We start from the raw sequence: 14832 nt of genomic DNA on the forward strand, positions 1-14832 counted from the left end.
AGTCAAAAAAAAAAAAATTTCACTTTTTTTTTTTTTTTTTTAATAAAAATCTCTATTTGTTTTTATTTTGGCCCAAATGGCAGGTGCGGCACTGCCTCACCTGCCTCCAATGAGTGCACGTCACTGGTGTGTGCATATGTATGTATATACTGTATATATATATGTGTGTGTGTGTGCATATGTATGTATATACTGTATATATATATATATATGTGTGTGTGTGTGCATATGTATGTATATACTGTATATATATATATATATATGTGTGTGTGTGTGCATATGTATGTATATACTGTATATATATATATGTGTGTGTGTGCATATGTATGTATATACTGTATATATATATATGTGTGTGTGCATATGTATGTATATACTGTATATATATATATATATATATGTGTGTGTGTGTGCATATGTATGTATATACTGTATATATATATATATATATATGTGTGTGTGTGTGTGTGCATATGTATGTATATACTGTATATATATATATATATATGTGTGTGTGTGTGCATATGTATGTATATACTGTATATATATATATATATGTGTGTGTGTGTGCATATGTATGTATATACTGTATATATATATATATATATATATATGTGTGTGTGTGTGCATATGTATGTATATACTGTATATATATATATATGTGTGTGTGTGTGCATATGTATGTATATACTGTATATATATATATGTGTGTGTGTGTGTGTGTGTGCATATGTATGTATATACTGTATATATATATATGTGTGTGTGTGTGTGTGCATATGTATGTATATACTGTATATATATATATATATATATATATGTGTGTGTGTGTGTGCATATGTATGTATATACTGTATATATATATGTGTGTGTGTGTGCATATGTATGTATATACTGTGTATATATATGTGTGTGTGTGTGCATATGTATGTATATACTGTATATATATATATATGTGTGTGTGTGTGCATATGTATGTATATACTGTGTATATATATATATATGTGTGTGTGTGTGCATATGTATGTATATACTGTGTATATATATATGTGTGTGTGTGTGCATATGTATGTATATACTGTATATATATATATATGTGTGTGTGTGCATATGTATGTATATACTGTATATATATATATATGTGTGTGTGTGTGTGTGTGTGCATATGTATGTATATACTGTATATATATATGTGTGTGTGTGTGCATATGTATGTATATACTGTATATATATATATGTGTGTGTGTGTGCATATGTATGTATATACTGTATATATATATATGTGTGTGTGTGCATATGTATTTATATTTTTTACTGTATATGTACTGTACATATTTTACATTTCAATGTTCTTCACTTACAGGATAATGTTATTTTTATTCTTAAATACATATTTCTATATATATGTGTATATACCTATACCTGCATATCTATTCCTATGTGTTTTACATGAACAGTATCAGATATATGTAGAAATATATATTTCATAATAAAAAGTACATTATGTGCAGAACATAGGAATGTAAAAATATGTGTTTTGCGCCTCGTGTTTCTTAATTTAGTTCTTAAAGGGACATGAAACCCAAAATATTTATTTAATGATTCAGATAGAGAATCCAATTTTAAACAACATTACAATTTACTTCTATTATCTAATTTGCTTCATTCTTTAGATATCCTTTGTTGAAGAAATAGCAATGCACATGGGTGAGCCAATCACACAAGGCATCTATGTGCAGCCACCAATCAGCAGCTACCGAGCTTATATAGATATGCTTTTTCAACAAAGGATATCAAGAGAATGAAGAAAATTAGATAATAGAAGTAAATTGGAAATTTGTTTAAAATTGCATGCTCTATCTGAATCAGGAAATAAAAAAATGTGGGTTTCATGTCCCTTTACCGCGATCAGGTTAGCGCAATGAAAACTTAGTATTCTTAAGACGCGTTATTGAAATATTAAATATTATTACATAATAATGTAAATAAAATGTAATTGCATTTATTTCCAATCTAATGGCAAGTGACTGTTATTTTATCTAAAGTCATGGTATGATCCGCAAAGCAAGAAATTATTTTATTAATTCATACTAGAATGGAAATAAACAAGAAATCTGCTTACATTTGTATAGCTATTTTGAACTGTGAATGTGAACTGTTTAAAGGCTTCATTTACAAAGAACTGCGGGATTTCTTTATGGAAATTATCAGCTACCAGTAGTTTTTTTTTTTTAAACAATTAGGTCATTTTATAAACTCTCAGAAATCCATTATCAGAATGAAACGTGAGTGCTTGTTAATGGCACTTTCAATCTATATTGTTTATCATTTGTTTTTGTTTTTACCATAAGTGATGATGTTACCCTGTGATATCTAACAACTGTTTTGTTTTTTTGTTCTGCACGACCTACATGTGCGTAACAGGAACCGGCCATCAGCAGCACCACCCCACCTGGTACTTACCCACCATATGATGAAGGAATAAAGCGAGGGGTGTTCATCATGAATGAGACTGGGCAGCCACTAGTAGGGAAGGTAACATCTGCATGTGATCTTAAAGGGATGTAAAACCCAAACATTTTCCTTCATGGTTCAAACAGAGCATGCGATTTTAAACAACTTTTCAAATTTCTTCTATTATCAAATGTCCATCTTTCTCTTGCTATCCTTCGTTGAAAAGCATACCTAGGAAGGGTCGGAAACAGCAATTGACTACTGTGAGCTAGCTGCTGATTGGTGGCTACACATATGCCTCTTGTCACTGGCTCACCCAATGTGTTCAGCTAGTACCTAGTAGTGCATTGCTTCTCCTTCAACAAAGGACAAAAAAGAACAAAGCAGATTTGATAACAGAAGTAAATTGGAAAATTGTTTAAAACCAGATGCTCTATCTGAATCATAAAAGAAAAATATTCATGTCCCTTAAGTGTTTGCCATCTCTGTTGCCTCAAGCTTGGCTTGCTCTCCCCAGTATTTCTCTCCAGAGCAAGTATTGTAGTTTTGTGAAATTAGTTAAACATTTTCACATTTAAAAAATACAATAAGGGCATTATTGAAAGTATTCAAGTATGTGCATATAGTATTGTTAAAGGGGCATGGTAGTCAAAATGCAATTATACTTATAGAATCATTTTTGCTATACACTTGTACTATCAAAAAAGTTTTTGGTAAAACCTTTCAATGTTCAACATATCACTTTTATTGTGCATGAGGAGCTATGACTCATATCAGCTATGACTACTATATCCCTTTAAGCCTGAACTGTTTAGGCCAATTACATGAGACCCTCTAGTCTTCCAGTACTTTTTTCTGACCTTATAATCTGATGTAAGTGATGTTGTGGTCTCTCTCTGCCTTCCCCTGTGCTGCCTCTCCCAGCTTTCCCCTACCCATATCAAGATGATAATGCCTGTGTTTCTTCTCACTGATAACTAATGTAGGTCTGGCCTGGGCCCACGGTGTTTGTTGACTTCACAAACCCAGAGACGTATGACTGGTGGTATGAGATGGTGCAGAAGTTTCATGATGAAGTGCCGTTTGATGGGATGTGGCTTGTAAGTGACCTCTTCTGTTTGCCAGTCAGGTTTAGTGTTTTACAATAATATAAATAATATATATAGATACAGTATATATATTTGTATATGTTTGTATGTAAACTCCATTCATTCCCCAATACCCTACCAGGACATGAATGAACCAGCTGACTTCGTTCATGGCTCCATTGATGACTGCCCAAATAATGAACTGGAAAACCCACCATATCTTCCAGGTAAATTATTCTTTTTTGTGGGAGATTTTGTGTGCTGTACTAATCCAGTACGCTTGTGCACTCACGTGTGTCTTTTCCTCATGGCAGCGGTTGTTAATGGTGCACTAAAAGACACAACTATCTGCGCTTCCAGTCGCCAGCACCTGTCTTCTCACTACAACCTGCACAACCTGTATGGACTTACTGAGACTATTGCTTCTCACCAGTAAGTGTCTGTGCTATGACCCAAATACTATCTTAGTATCTCCCACCCTAACCATACTAAAGATATTGGACACCCTAAAAAAATGTTTTGTGATTAATAGCATACAATTTTTAAAAAGTTTCAAATTTACTTCTATTATGAAATTTTGTTCCCATGATATTCTGTGTTGAGGAGGTACCTAGGTAGGCATCTGGAGCACTAAATATTATAAACATTATGCTGCCATCTAGTGCTCTTGCAAATGTATAACATTCTTGCAAAACCACTGACATATAGTACTCCAGACAAGTGCATGCTCCCGTACTTACAGCCCTGCTTTTTCAACAAAAGATACAAAGAGAACAAAGAAAAATGATAATAGAAGTAAATTTGAAAGTTGTTATAAATTGCATACTCTGTCTGAATCACACAAGAACATTTTTGGGTTTCATATCCCTTTAAAGGGCATTACATTATTTTTGCATATGAAAGAAAGCTTTTTAAAGGTACTACAATTCTTTGCTGTTTTATTGGAAAACAAATTCCTAGGTTAATGCTCCTTAAAAACTTTTATTAACATATTTTATATGATATTTATTGCCAGTCTGTTTTACATGCATGCTTATTCTGCCCTCTGTATCATTTATTCATTTTATCCCTTGTTTATAATCCCAAATCTATTTCTCTCTTTTTCTTCTCCTTTCCCTTTTTTGTTTCATTGTTCATTGATTTCAGTCTGGCCATTTAGTCTTATCTTACCTTTCATTGACCTTCTCTCCTACGTATCATTTCCACATCAAGCACAGACACACGCATGCACATGTACACACAAACCTGTATACAGCCTGTATAATAAGCACAGCAAAGGGTTACCTTATTTTTAGAAGTCCAGCAGTTAAACGGATTATCAGAAGTCACTGCTGACATGACCTCTTATGTCATCAAGTTCCTGCCCTTACACACCAAAAAACACCTGAATACTATTTTTGCAAACAACCCAACCCCATAAATAAAGACATCAAACTTAGTGTTGGTGTAAATTGGCCGCAGCTCCTTTATTTAATAAATAACTTTTAGAAAAAACTTTAATAACTCAATAAATAACAGTGCAAATAAGTGTAAACACATTACACATAAAACAGCGGTGCTAGTCCACCCTAATTGCTTTGCATATATGGCCGTCACTCCATCCACTGGACCCAACCGTGCAAGTGATTGAGCCCGTCAGCGATAATCAACATAAGTCTCTAAGGAAACCCTTGCCCTTAGAGACCCCCATCTTAAATTCCCCCCATGGGAATGCAAAATACCATCACACTAACAAATGGCCATGATCTCCTGTAAATTGTAAGGGCTAGCACCCCCGCCACAGACTGGCCTGAAACCTCAGCCCAGTCCCGCCAACCCAGCAATTGCACACACTGCCTCCTTAAAGTCAAGGATAAACAACTGCAGTCCGAAGTCATTTAAATGCACCCCATCCGGCAAATAAAATTCACCCTGTCCCACCTCCGCTAAGTCCGAATGATGGACCACTGAACCACCGAGCCTCCTGACAAAGGACCCCATAAGCTTATTAACTTTTTGCCTGCTTTTGTCTAAACGCACAGGATCCCAAGCCGCCCTCCAAACCATCCTGGGCAAAATGTCAGACCATACAATCCTCAGTGTAGGGAATAAATCTACCAACCTCCCAATGTCCCTTTTCATGCTTCTCGCCAACTCCCTCTGGGGCATAAAACCAAGATCATTGCCCCCAGCGTGGATCAACAACACAGTCAGGGGCTGAAAACGTCTGCTTTAATCCACTACCAGCGGCAACAACCTGTCCCAACGAAGCCCCCTGACACTAGACATGTGCACGGCTAAAAAATTCGGTTCGTTTTCGGTTCGGATCGATTCGGACTTTTCGAATTTTGTTTCGGATCGAATCGGATTCGGCAAAATTTGAATAAATTCGTTTCGGATTTATTCGGATCCGAATAAATTCGTTTCGGATTTATTCGGATTCGGCTGAATTCGGTTCTATTCCGTTCCGAAATTCGGTATGTTTCTAGTACACTAACACCCATTTAGTACACTAAGTCACTAACACCCATAAACTACCTATGAACCACTAAACCGAGGCCCCCCCACATCGCAAACCCTATAATAACATTATTTAACCCCTAATCTGCCGATCGGATATCGCCGCCGCCTACATTATAGCTATTAACCCCTAATCTGCTGTCCCTAACACCGCCGACCCCTACATTATAGTTATTAACCCCTAATCTGCCTCCCCAACGTCGCCGCAATCTAACTACAAGTATTAACCCCTAATCTGCCGACCCGATATCGCCGCCGCCTACATTATAGCTATTAACCCCTAATCTGCTGTCCCTAACACCGCCGACCCCTACATTATAGTTATTAACCCCTAATCTGCCTCCCCCAACGTCGCCGCAATCTAACTACAAGTATTAACCCCTAATCTGCCGACCCGATATCGCCGCCTACATTATAACTATTAACCCCTAATCTGCTGTACCTAACACCGCCGACCCCTACATTATAGTTATTAACCCCTAATCTGCCCCCCCCAACGTCGCCGCAATCTAACTACAAGTATTGACCCCTAATCTGCCGACCCGATATCGCCGCCGCCTACATTATAGCTATTAACCCCTAATCTGCTGTCCCTAACACCGCCGACCCCTACATTATAGTTATTAACCCCTAATCTGCCCCCCCCCCCAACGTCGCCGCAATCTTACTACAAGTATTAACCCCTAATCTGCCGACCCGATATCGCCGCCTACATTATAGCTATTAACCCCTAATCTGGTGTCCCTAACACCGCCGACCCCTACATTATAGTTATTAACCCCTAATCTGCCTCCCCCCAACGTCGCCACAATCTAACTACAAGTATTAACCCCTAATCTGCCGACCGCAAATCGCCGCCACTATAATAAATGTATTAACCCCTAAACCGCCGCACTCCCGCCTCGCAAACACTATAATACATTTTATTAACCCCTAATCTGCCCTCCCTAACATCGCCGCCACCTACCTACAATTATTAACCCCTAATCTCCCGCCCCCAACGTCGCCGCTTCTATAATAAGGTTATTAACCCCTAAACCTAAGTCTAACCCTAACACTAACACCCCCTAACTTAAATATAATTTAAATAAAACGAAATAAGTTTACTATAGTTAAATAAATGAATCCTATTTAAAACTAAAGACTTACCTGTAAAATAAACCCTAATATAGCTACAATATAACTAATAGTTACATTGTAGCTATTTTAGGATTTATTTTTATTTTACAGGCAACTTTGTATTTATTTTAACTAGGTACAATAGTTATTAAATAGTTAATAACTATTTAATAACTACCTAGCTAAAATAAATACAAATTTACCTGTAAAATAAATCCTAACCTAAGTTACAATTACACCTAACACTACACTATCATTAAATTAACTAAATAAATGAATCATATTTAAAACAAAATACTTACCTGTAAAATAAACCCTAAGATAGCTGCAATATAACTAATAGTTACATTGTAGCTATTTTAGCATTTATATTTATTTTACAGGCAACTTTGTATTTATTTTAACTAGGTACAAAAGCTATTAAATAGTTATTGACTAATTAATAGCTACCTAGTTAAAATAATTACAAAATTACCTGTAAAATAAATCCTAACCTAAGTTACAATTAAACCTAACACTACACTATCATTAAATAAATTAACTACAAGTACCTACAATTATCTACAATTAAATAAACTAAAGTACAAAACCCCCCCCCACTAAATTACAAAAAAAACCAAACACTAAATTACAAAAAATAAAAAAATATTACAAGAATTTTAAACTAATTACACCTAATCTAAGCCCCCTAATAAAATAACAAAGCCCCCCAAAATAAAAAAAATGCCCTACCCTATACTAAATTACAAAAGTTAACAGCTCTATTACCTTACCAGCCCTGAACAGGGCCCTTTGCGGGGCATGCCCCAAAGAAAACAGCTCTTTTGCCTGTAAAAAAAAAAACACAATCCCCCCCCCCCCCACATTACAACCCACCACCCACATACCCCTACTCTAACCCAAACCCCCCTTAAATAAACCTAACACTACCCCCCTGAAGATCTCCCTACCTTGAGTCGTGTTTACCCAGCCGGGCCGAAGTCTTCATCCGATGGGGCAGAAGAGGACATCCAGACCGGCAGAAGTCTTCATCCAAGCGGGGCAAGAAGAGGTCTTCCATCCATCATACAAGTACCAAAATACAAACAAACACTAAATTACCAAAAATAATAAAATATTACAATAATTTTAAACTAATTACACCTAATCTAAGCCCCCGACTAGCTATTAATATAGCTTCAATATAACTAATAGTTACATTGTAGCTATTTTAGGATTTATATGTATTTTACAGGCAACTTTGTATTTATTTTAACTAGGTACAATAGTTATTAAATAGTTAATAACTATTTAATAACTACCTAGCTAAAATAAATACAAATTTACCTGTAAAATAAATCATAACCTAAGTTACAATTACACCTAACACTACACTATCATTAAATTAACTAAATAAATGAATCCTATATAAAACTAAAGACTTACCTGTAAAATAAACCCTAATATAGCTGCAATATAACTAATAGTTACATTGTAGCTATTTTAGCATTTATATTTATTGTACAGGCAACTTTGTATTCATTTTAACTAGGTTCAATAGCTATTAAATAGATATTGACTATTTAATAGCTACCTAGTTAAAATAATTACAAAATTACCTGTAAAATAAATCCTAACCTAAGTTACAATTAAACCTAACACTACACTATCATTAAATAAATTAACTACAAGTACCTACAATTAAATACAATTAAAAAAACTAAACTAAAGTACAAACCCCCCCCCACTAAATTACAAAAAATAAAAAAATATTACAAGAATTTTAAACTAATTACACCTAATCTAAGCCCCCTAATAAAATAACAAAGCCCCCCAAAATAAAAAAAATGCCCTAACCTAGACTAAATTACAAAAGTTAACAGCTCTATTACCTTACCAGCCCTGAACAGGGCCCTTTGCGGGGCATGCCCCAAAGAAAACAGCTCTTTTGCCTGTAAAAAAAAAACACAATCCCCCCCCCACATTACAACCCACCACCCACATACCCCTACTCTAACCCAAACCCCCCTTAAATAAACCTAACACTACCCCCCTGAAGATCTCCCTACCTTGAGTCGTGTTCACCCAGCCGGGCCGAAGTCTTCATCCGATGGGGCAGAAGAGGACATCCAGACCGGCAGAAGTCTTCATCCAAGCGGGGCAAGAAGAGGTCTTCCATCCATCAGAAAAGTACAAAAAAACAAACAAACACTAAATTAGCAAGAATAATAAAATATTACAATAATTTTAAACTAATTACACCTAATCTAAGCCCCCTACTAGCTATTAATATAGCTACAATATAACTAATAGTTACATTGTAGCTATTTTAGGATTTATATTTATTTTACAGGCAACTTTGTATTTATTTTAACTAGGTACAATAGCTATTAAATAGTTAATAACTACCTAGCTAAAATAAATACAAATTTACCTGTAAAATAAACCCTAACCTAAGTTACAATTACACCTAAAACTACACTGTCATTAAATTAACTAAATAAATTAATCCTATATAAAACTAAATACTTACCTGTAAAATAAACCCTAATATAGCTACAATATAACTAATAGTTACATTGTAGCTATTTTAGCATTTATATTTATTTTACAGGCAACTTTGTATTTATTTTAACTAGGTACAATAGCTATTAAATAGATATTTACTGTTTAATAGCTACCTAGTTAAAATAATTACAAAATTACCTGTAAAATAAATCCTAACCTAAGTTACTATTAAACCTAACACTACACTATCATTAAATAAATTAACTACAAGTACCTACAATTAAATACAATGAAATAAACTAAACTAAAGTACAAAAAAAAACAAACACTAAATTACAAAAAATAAAAAAAATTACAAGAATTTTAAACTAATTACACCTAATCTAAGCCCCCTAATAAAATAACAAAGCCCCCCAAAATAAAAAAATGCCCTACCCTATACTAAATTACAAAAGTAATCAGCTCTATTACCTTACCAGCCCTGAACAGGGCCTTTTGCGGGGCATGCCCCAAAGAAAACAGCTCTTTTGCCTGTAAAAAAAAACACAATACCCCCCCCACATTACAACCCACCACCCACATACCCCTACTCTAACCCAAACCCCCCTTAAATAAACCTAACACTACCCCCCTGAAGATCTCTCTACCGTGTCTTCACCCAGCGGGCCGAAGTCTTCATCCGATCGTGCAGAAGAGGACATCCAGACCGGCAGAAGTCTTCATCCAAGCGGGGCAAGAAGAGGTCTTCCATCCATCAGAAGTCTTGATCCAGGCGGCATCTTCTCTGTTCATCCATCCGGAGCGGAGCGGCAGCATCCTGAAGACATCCCACGCAGAGCATCCTCTTCTTTCTTGATCCGACGACTAGGTGACTGTACCTTTAAGTGACGTCATCCATGATGGCGTCCCTTGAATTCCGATTGGCTGATAGGATTCTATCAGCCAATCGGAATTAAGGTAGGAAAAATCTGATTGGCTGATTCAATCAGCCAATCAGATTCAAGTTCAATCCGATTGGCTGATCCAATCAGCCAATCAGACTGAGCTGCATTCTATTGGCTGATCGGAACAGCCAATAGAATGCGAGGTCAATCTGATTGGCTGATTCCATCAGCCAATCGGATTGAACTTGAATCTGATTGGCTGATTGAATCAGCCAATCAGATTTTTCCTACCTTAATTCCGATTGGCTGATAGAATCCTATCAGCCAATCGGAATTCAAGGGACGCCATCTTGGATGACGTCACTTAAAGGTACAGTCACCTAGTCGGATCAAGAAAGAAGAGGATGCTCTGCGTGGGATGTCTTCAGGATGCTGCCGCTCCGCTCCGGATGGATGAACAGAGAAGATGCCGCCTGGATCAAGACTTCTGATGGATGGAAGACCTCTTCTTGCCCCGCTTGGATGAAGACTTCTGCCGGTCTGGATGTCCTCTTCTGCCCGATCGGATGAAGACTTCGGCCCGCTGGGTGAAGACACGGTAGAGAGATCTTCAGGGGGGTAGTGTTAGGTTTATTTAAGGGGGGTTTGGGTTAGAGTAGGGGTATGTGGGTGGTGGGTTGTAATGTGGGGGGGGGTATTGTGTTTTTTTTTACAGGCAAAAGAGCTGTTTCTTTCATGTAATTAACAAGAGTCCATGAGCTAGTGACGTATGGGATATACATTCCTACCAGGAGGGGCAAAGTTTCCCAAACCTTTAAATGCCTATAAATACACCCCTCACCACACCCACAAATCAGTTTTACAAACTTTGCCTCCAAGGGAGGTGGTGAAGTAAGTTTGTGCTAGATTCTACGTTGATATGCGCTCCGCAGCAAGTTGGAGCCCGGTTTTCCTCTCAGCGTGCAGTGAATGTCAGAGGGATGTGAAGAGAGTATTGCCTATTGAATGCAGTGATCTCCTTCTACGGGGTCTATTTCATAAGGTTCTCTGTTATCGGTCGTAGAGATTCATCTCTTACCTCCCTTTTCAGATCGACGATATACTCTTATATTTACCATTACCTCTACTGATTCTCGTTTCAGTACTGGTTTGGCTTTCTACAAACATGTAGATGAGTGTCCTGGGGTAAGTAAGTCTTATTTTCTGTGACACTCTAAGCTATGGTTGGGCACTTTATTTATGAAGTTCTAAATATATGTATTCAAACATTTATTTGCCTTGACTCAGAATGTTCAACTTTCCTTATTTTCAGACAGTCAGTTTCATATTTGGGATTATGCATTGAATTATCATATTTTTCTTACCTCAAAAATTTGACTTTTTTCCCTGTGGGCTGTTAGGCTCGCGGGGGCTGAAAATGCTTCATTTTATTGCGTCATTCTTGGCGCGGACTTTTTTGGCGCAAAAATTCTTTTCCGTTTCCGGCGTCATACGTGTCGCCGGAAGTTACGTCATTTTTTGACGTTATTTTGCGCCAAAAATGTCGGCGTTCCGGATGTGGCGTCATTTTTGGCGCCAAAAGCATTTAGGCGCCAAATAATGTGGGCGTCTTATTTGGCGCTAAAAAATATGGGCGTCGCTTTTGTCTCCACATTATTTCAGTCTCATTTTTCATTTGCTTCTGGTTGCTAGAAGCTTGATATTTGGCATTCTTTCCCATTCCTGAAACTGTCTTATAAGGAATTTGATCTATTTTGCTTTATATGTTGTTTTTTCTCTTACATATTGCAAGATGTCTCACGTTGCATCTGAGCCAGAAGATACTACAGGAAAATCACTGCCTGCTGGATCTACCAAAGCTAAGTGTATCTGCTGTAAATTTTTGGTAGCTATTCCTCCAGCTGTTGTTTGTAATAATTGTCATGACAAACTTGTTAAAGCAGATAATATTTCCTTTAGTAATGTACCATTGCCTGTTGCAGTCCCCTCAACATCTAAGGTGCAGAATGTTCCTGATAACATAAGAGATTTTGTTTCTGAATCCATAAAGAAGGCTTTGTCTGTTATTTCTCCTTCTAGTAAACGTAAAAAGTCTTTTAAATCTTCTCTCTCTACAGATGAATTTTTAAATGAACACCATCATTCTGATTCTTTGGACTCTTCTGGTTCAGAGGATTCTATCTCAGAGATTGATGCTGATAAATCTTCATATTTATTTAAGATGGAATTTATTCGCTCTTTACTTAAAGAAGTACTAATTGCTTTAGAAATAGAGGATTCTAGTCCTCTTGATACTAATTCTATACGTTTGGATAAGGTTTTTAAAGCTCCTGCGGTTATTCCAGAAGTTTTTCCTGTTCCTAATGCTATTTCTGCAGTGATTTCCAAAGAATGGGATAAATTGGGTAATTCATTTACTCCTTCTAAACGTTTTAAGCAATTATATCCTGTTCCGCCTGACAGGTTAGAATTTTGGGACAAAATCCCTAAAGTTGATGGGGCTATTTCTACCCTTGCTAAACGTACTACCATTCCTACGTCAGATGGTACCTCGTTTAAGGATCCTTTAGATAGAAAAATTGAATCCTTTCTAAGAAAAGCTTATCTGTGTTCAGGTAATCTTCTTAGACCTGCTATATCATTGGCTGATGTTGCTGCAGCTTCAACTTTTTGGTTGGAAGCCCTAGCGCAACAAGTAGCAAATCGTGATTCTCATGATATTATTCTTCTTCTTCAGCATGCTAATAATTTTATCTGTGATGCCATTTTTGATATTATTAGAGTTGATGTTAGGTTTATGTCTCTAGCTATCTTAGCCAGAAGAGCTTTATGGCTTAAGACTTGGAATGCTGATATGGCTTCTAAATCAACTCTACTTTCCATTTCTTTCCAGGGAAACAAATTATTTGGTTCTCAGTTGGATTCTATTATTTCAACTGTTACTGGTGGGAAAGGAACTTTTTTACCACAGGATAAAAAATCTAAAGGTAAAAACAGGGCTAACAATCGTTTTCGTTCCTTTCGTTTCAACAAAGAACAAAAGCCTGATCCTTCGTCCTCAGGAGCAGTTTCAGTTTGGAAACCATCTCCAGTCTGGAATAAATCCAAGCCTGCTAGAAAGGCAAAGCCTGCTTCTAAGTTCACATGAAGGTACGGCCCTCATTCCAGTTCAGCTGGTAGGGGGCAGGTTACGTTTTTTCAAAGAAATTTGGATCAATTCTGTTCACAATCTTTGGATTCAGAGCATTATTTCAGAAGGGTACAGAATTGGTTTCAAGATGAGACCTCCTGCAAAGAGATTTTTTCTTTCCCGTGTCCCAGTAAATCCAGTGAAAGCTCAAGCATTTCTGAATTGTGTTTCAGATCTAGAGTTGGCTGGAGTAATTATGCCAGTTCCAGTTCCGGAACAGGGGATGGGGTTTTATTCAAATCTCTTCATTGTACCAAAGAAGGAGAATTCCTTCAGACCAGTTCTGGATCTAAAATTATTGAATCGTTATGTAAGGATACCAACGTTCAAGATGGTAACTGTAAGGACTATATTGCCTTTTGTTCAGCAAGGGAATTATATGTCCACAATAGATTTACAGGATGCATATCTGCATATTCTGATTCATCCAGATCATTTTCAGTTCCTGAGATTCTCTTTTCTAGACAAGCATTACCAATTTGTGGCTCTACCGTTTGGCCTTGCTACAGCTCCAAGAATTTTCACAAAGATTCTCGGTGCCCTTCTGTCTGTAATCAGAGAACAGGGTATTGTGGTATTTCCTTATTTGGACGATATCTTGGTACTTGCTCAGTCTTTACATTTAGCAGAGTCTCATACGAATCGACTTGTGTTGTTTCTTCAAGATCATGGTTGGAGGATCAATTTACCAAAAAGTTCTTTGATTCCTCAAACAAGGGTAACCTTTCTGGGTTTCCAGATAGATTCAGTGTCCATGACTCTGTCTTTAACAGACAAGAGACGTCTAAAATTGATTACAGCTTGTCGAAACCTTCAGTCTCAATCATTCCCTTCGGTAGCCTTATGCATGGAAATTCTAGGTCTTATGACTGCTGCATCGGACGCGATCCCCTTTGCTCGTTTTCACATGCGACCTCTTCAGCTCTGTATGCTGAACCAATGGTGCAGGGATTACACGAAGATATATCAATTAATATCTTTAAAACCGATTGTTCGACACTCTCTAACGTGGTGGACAGATCAACATCGTTTAATTCAGGGGGCTTCTTTTGTTCTTCCGACCTGGACTGTAATTTCAACAGATGCAAGTCTCACAGGTTGGGGAGCTGTG

At 36.9% G+C, this 14832-nt stretch overlaps 1 protein-coding gene across 1 annotated transcript in view; it reads left to right on the plus strand.

Annotated features, from left to right (window-relative positions):
* The window catches only part of LOC128666516 (lysosomal alpha-glucosidase-like), a 154888-nt gene that overhangs the window by 102050 nt on the left and 38006 nt on the right, over positions 1-14832 (plus strand). Inside the window, exons 9-12 of the mRNA XM_053721167.1 lie at positions 2425-2535; positions 3441-3554; positions 3685-3769; positions 3857-3974. Of these exons, the coding sequence (XP_053577142.1) occupies positions 2425-2535; positions 3441-3554; positions 3685-3769; positions 3857-3974 (428 nt within the window). The remainder of the gene's footprint in view (positions 1-2424; positions 2536-3440; positions 3555-3684; positions 3770-3856; positions 3975-14832) is intronic.

The sequence above is a fragment of the Bombina bombina genome, chromosome 1, assembly GCF_027579735.1.
Source record: "Bombina bombina isolate aBomBom1 chromosome 1, aBomBom1.pri, whole genome shotgun sequence".
NCBI lineage: Eukaryota > Metazoa > Chordata > Amphibia > Anura > Bombinatoridae > Bombina > Bombina bombina.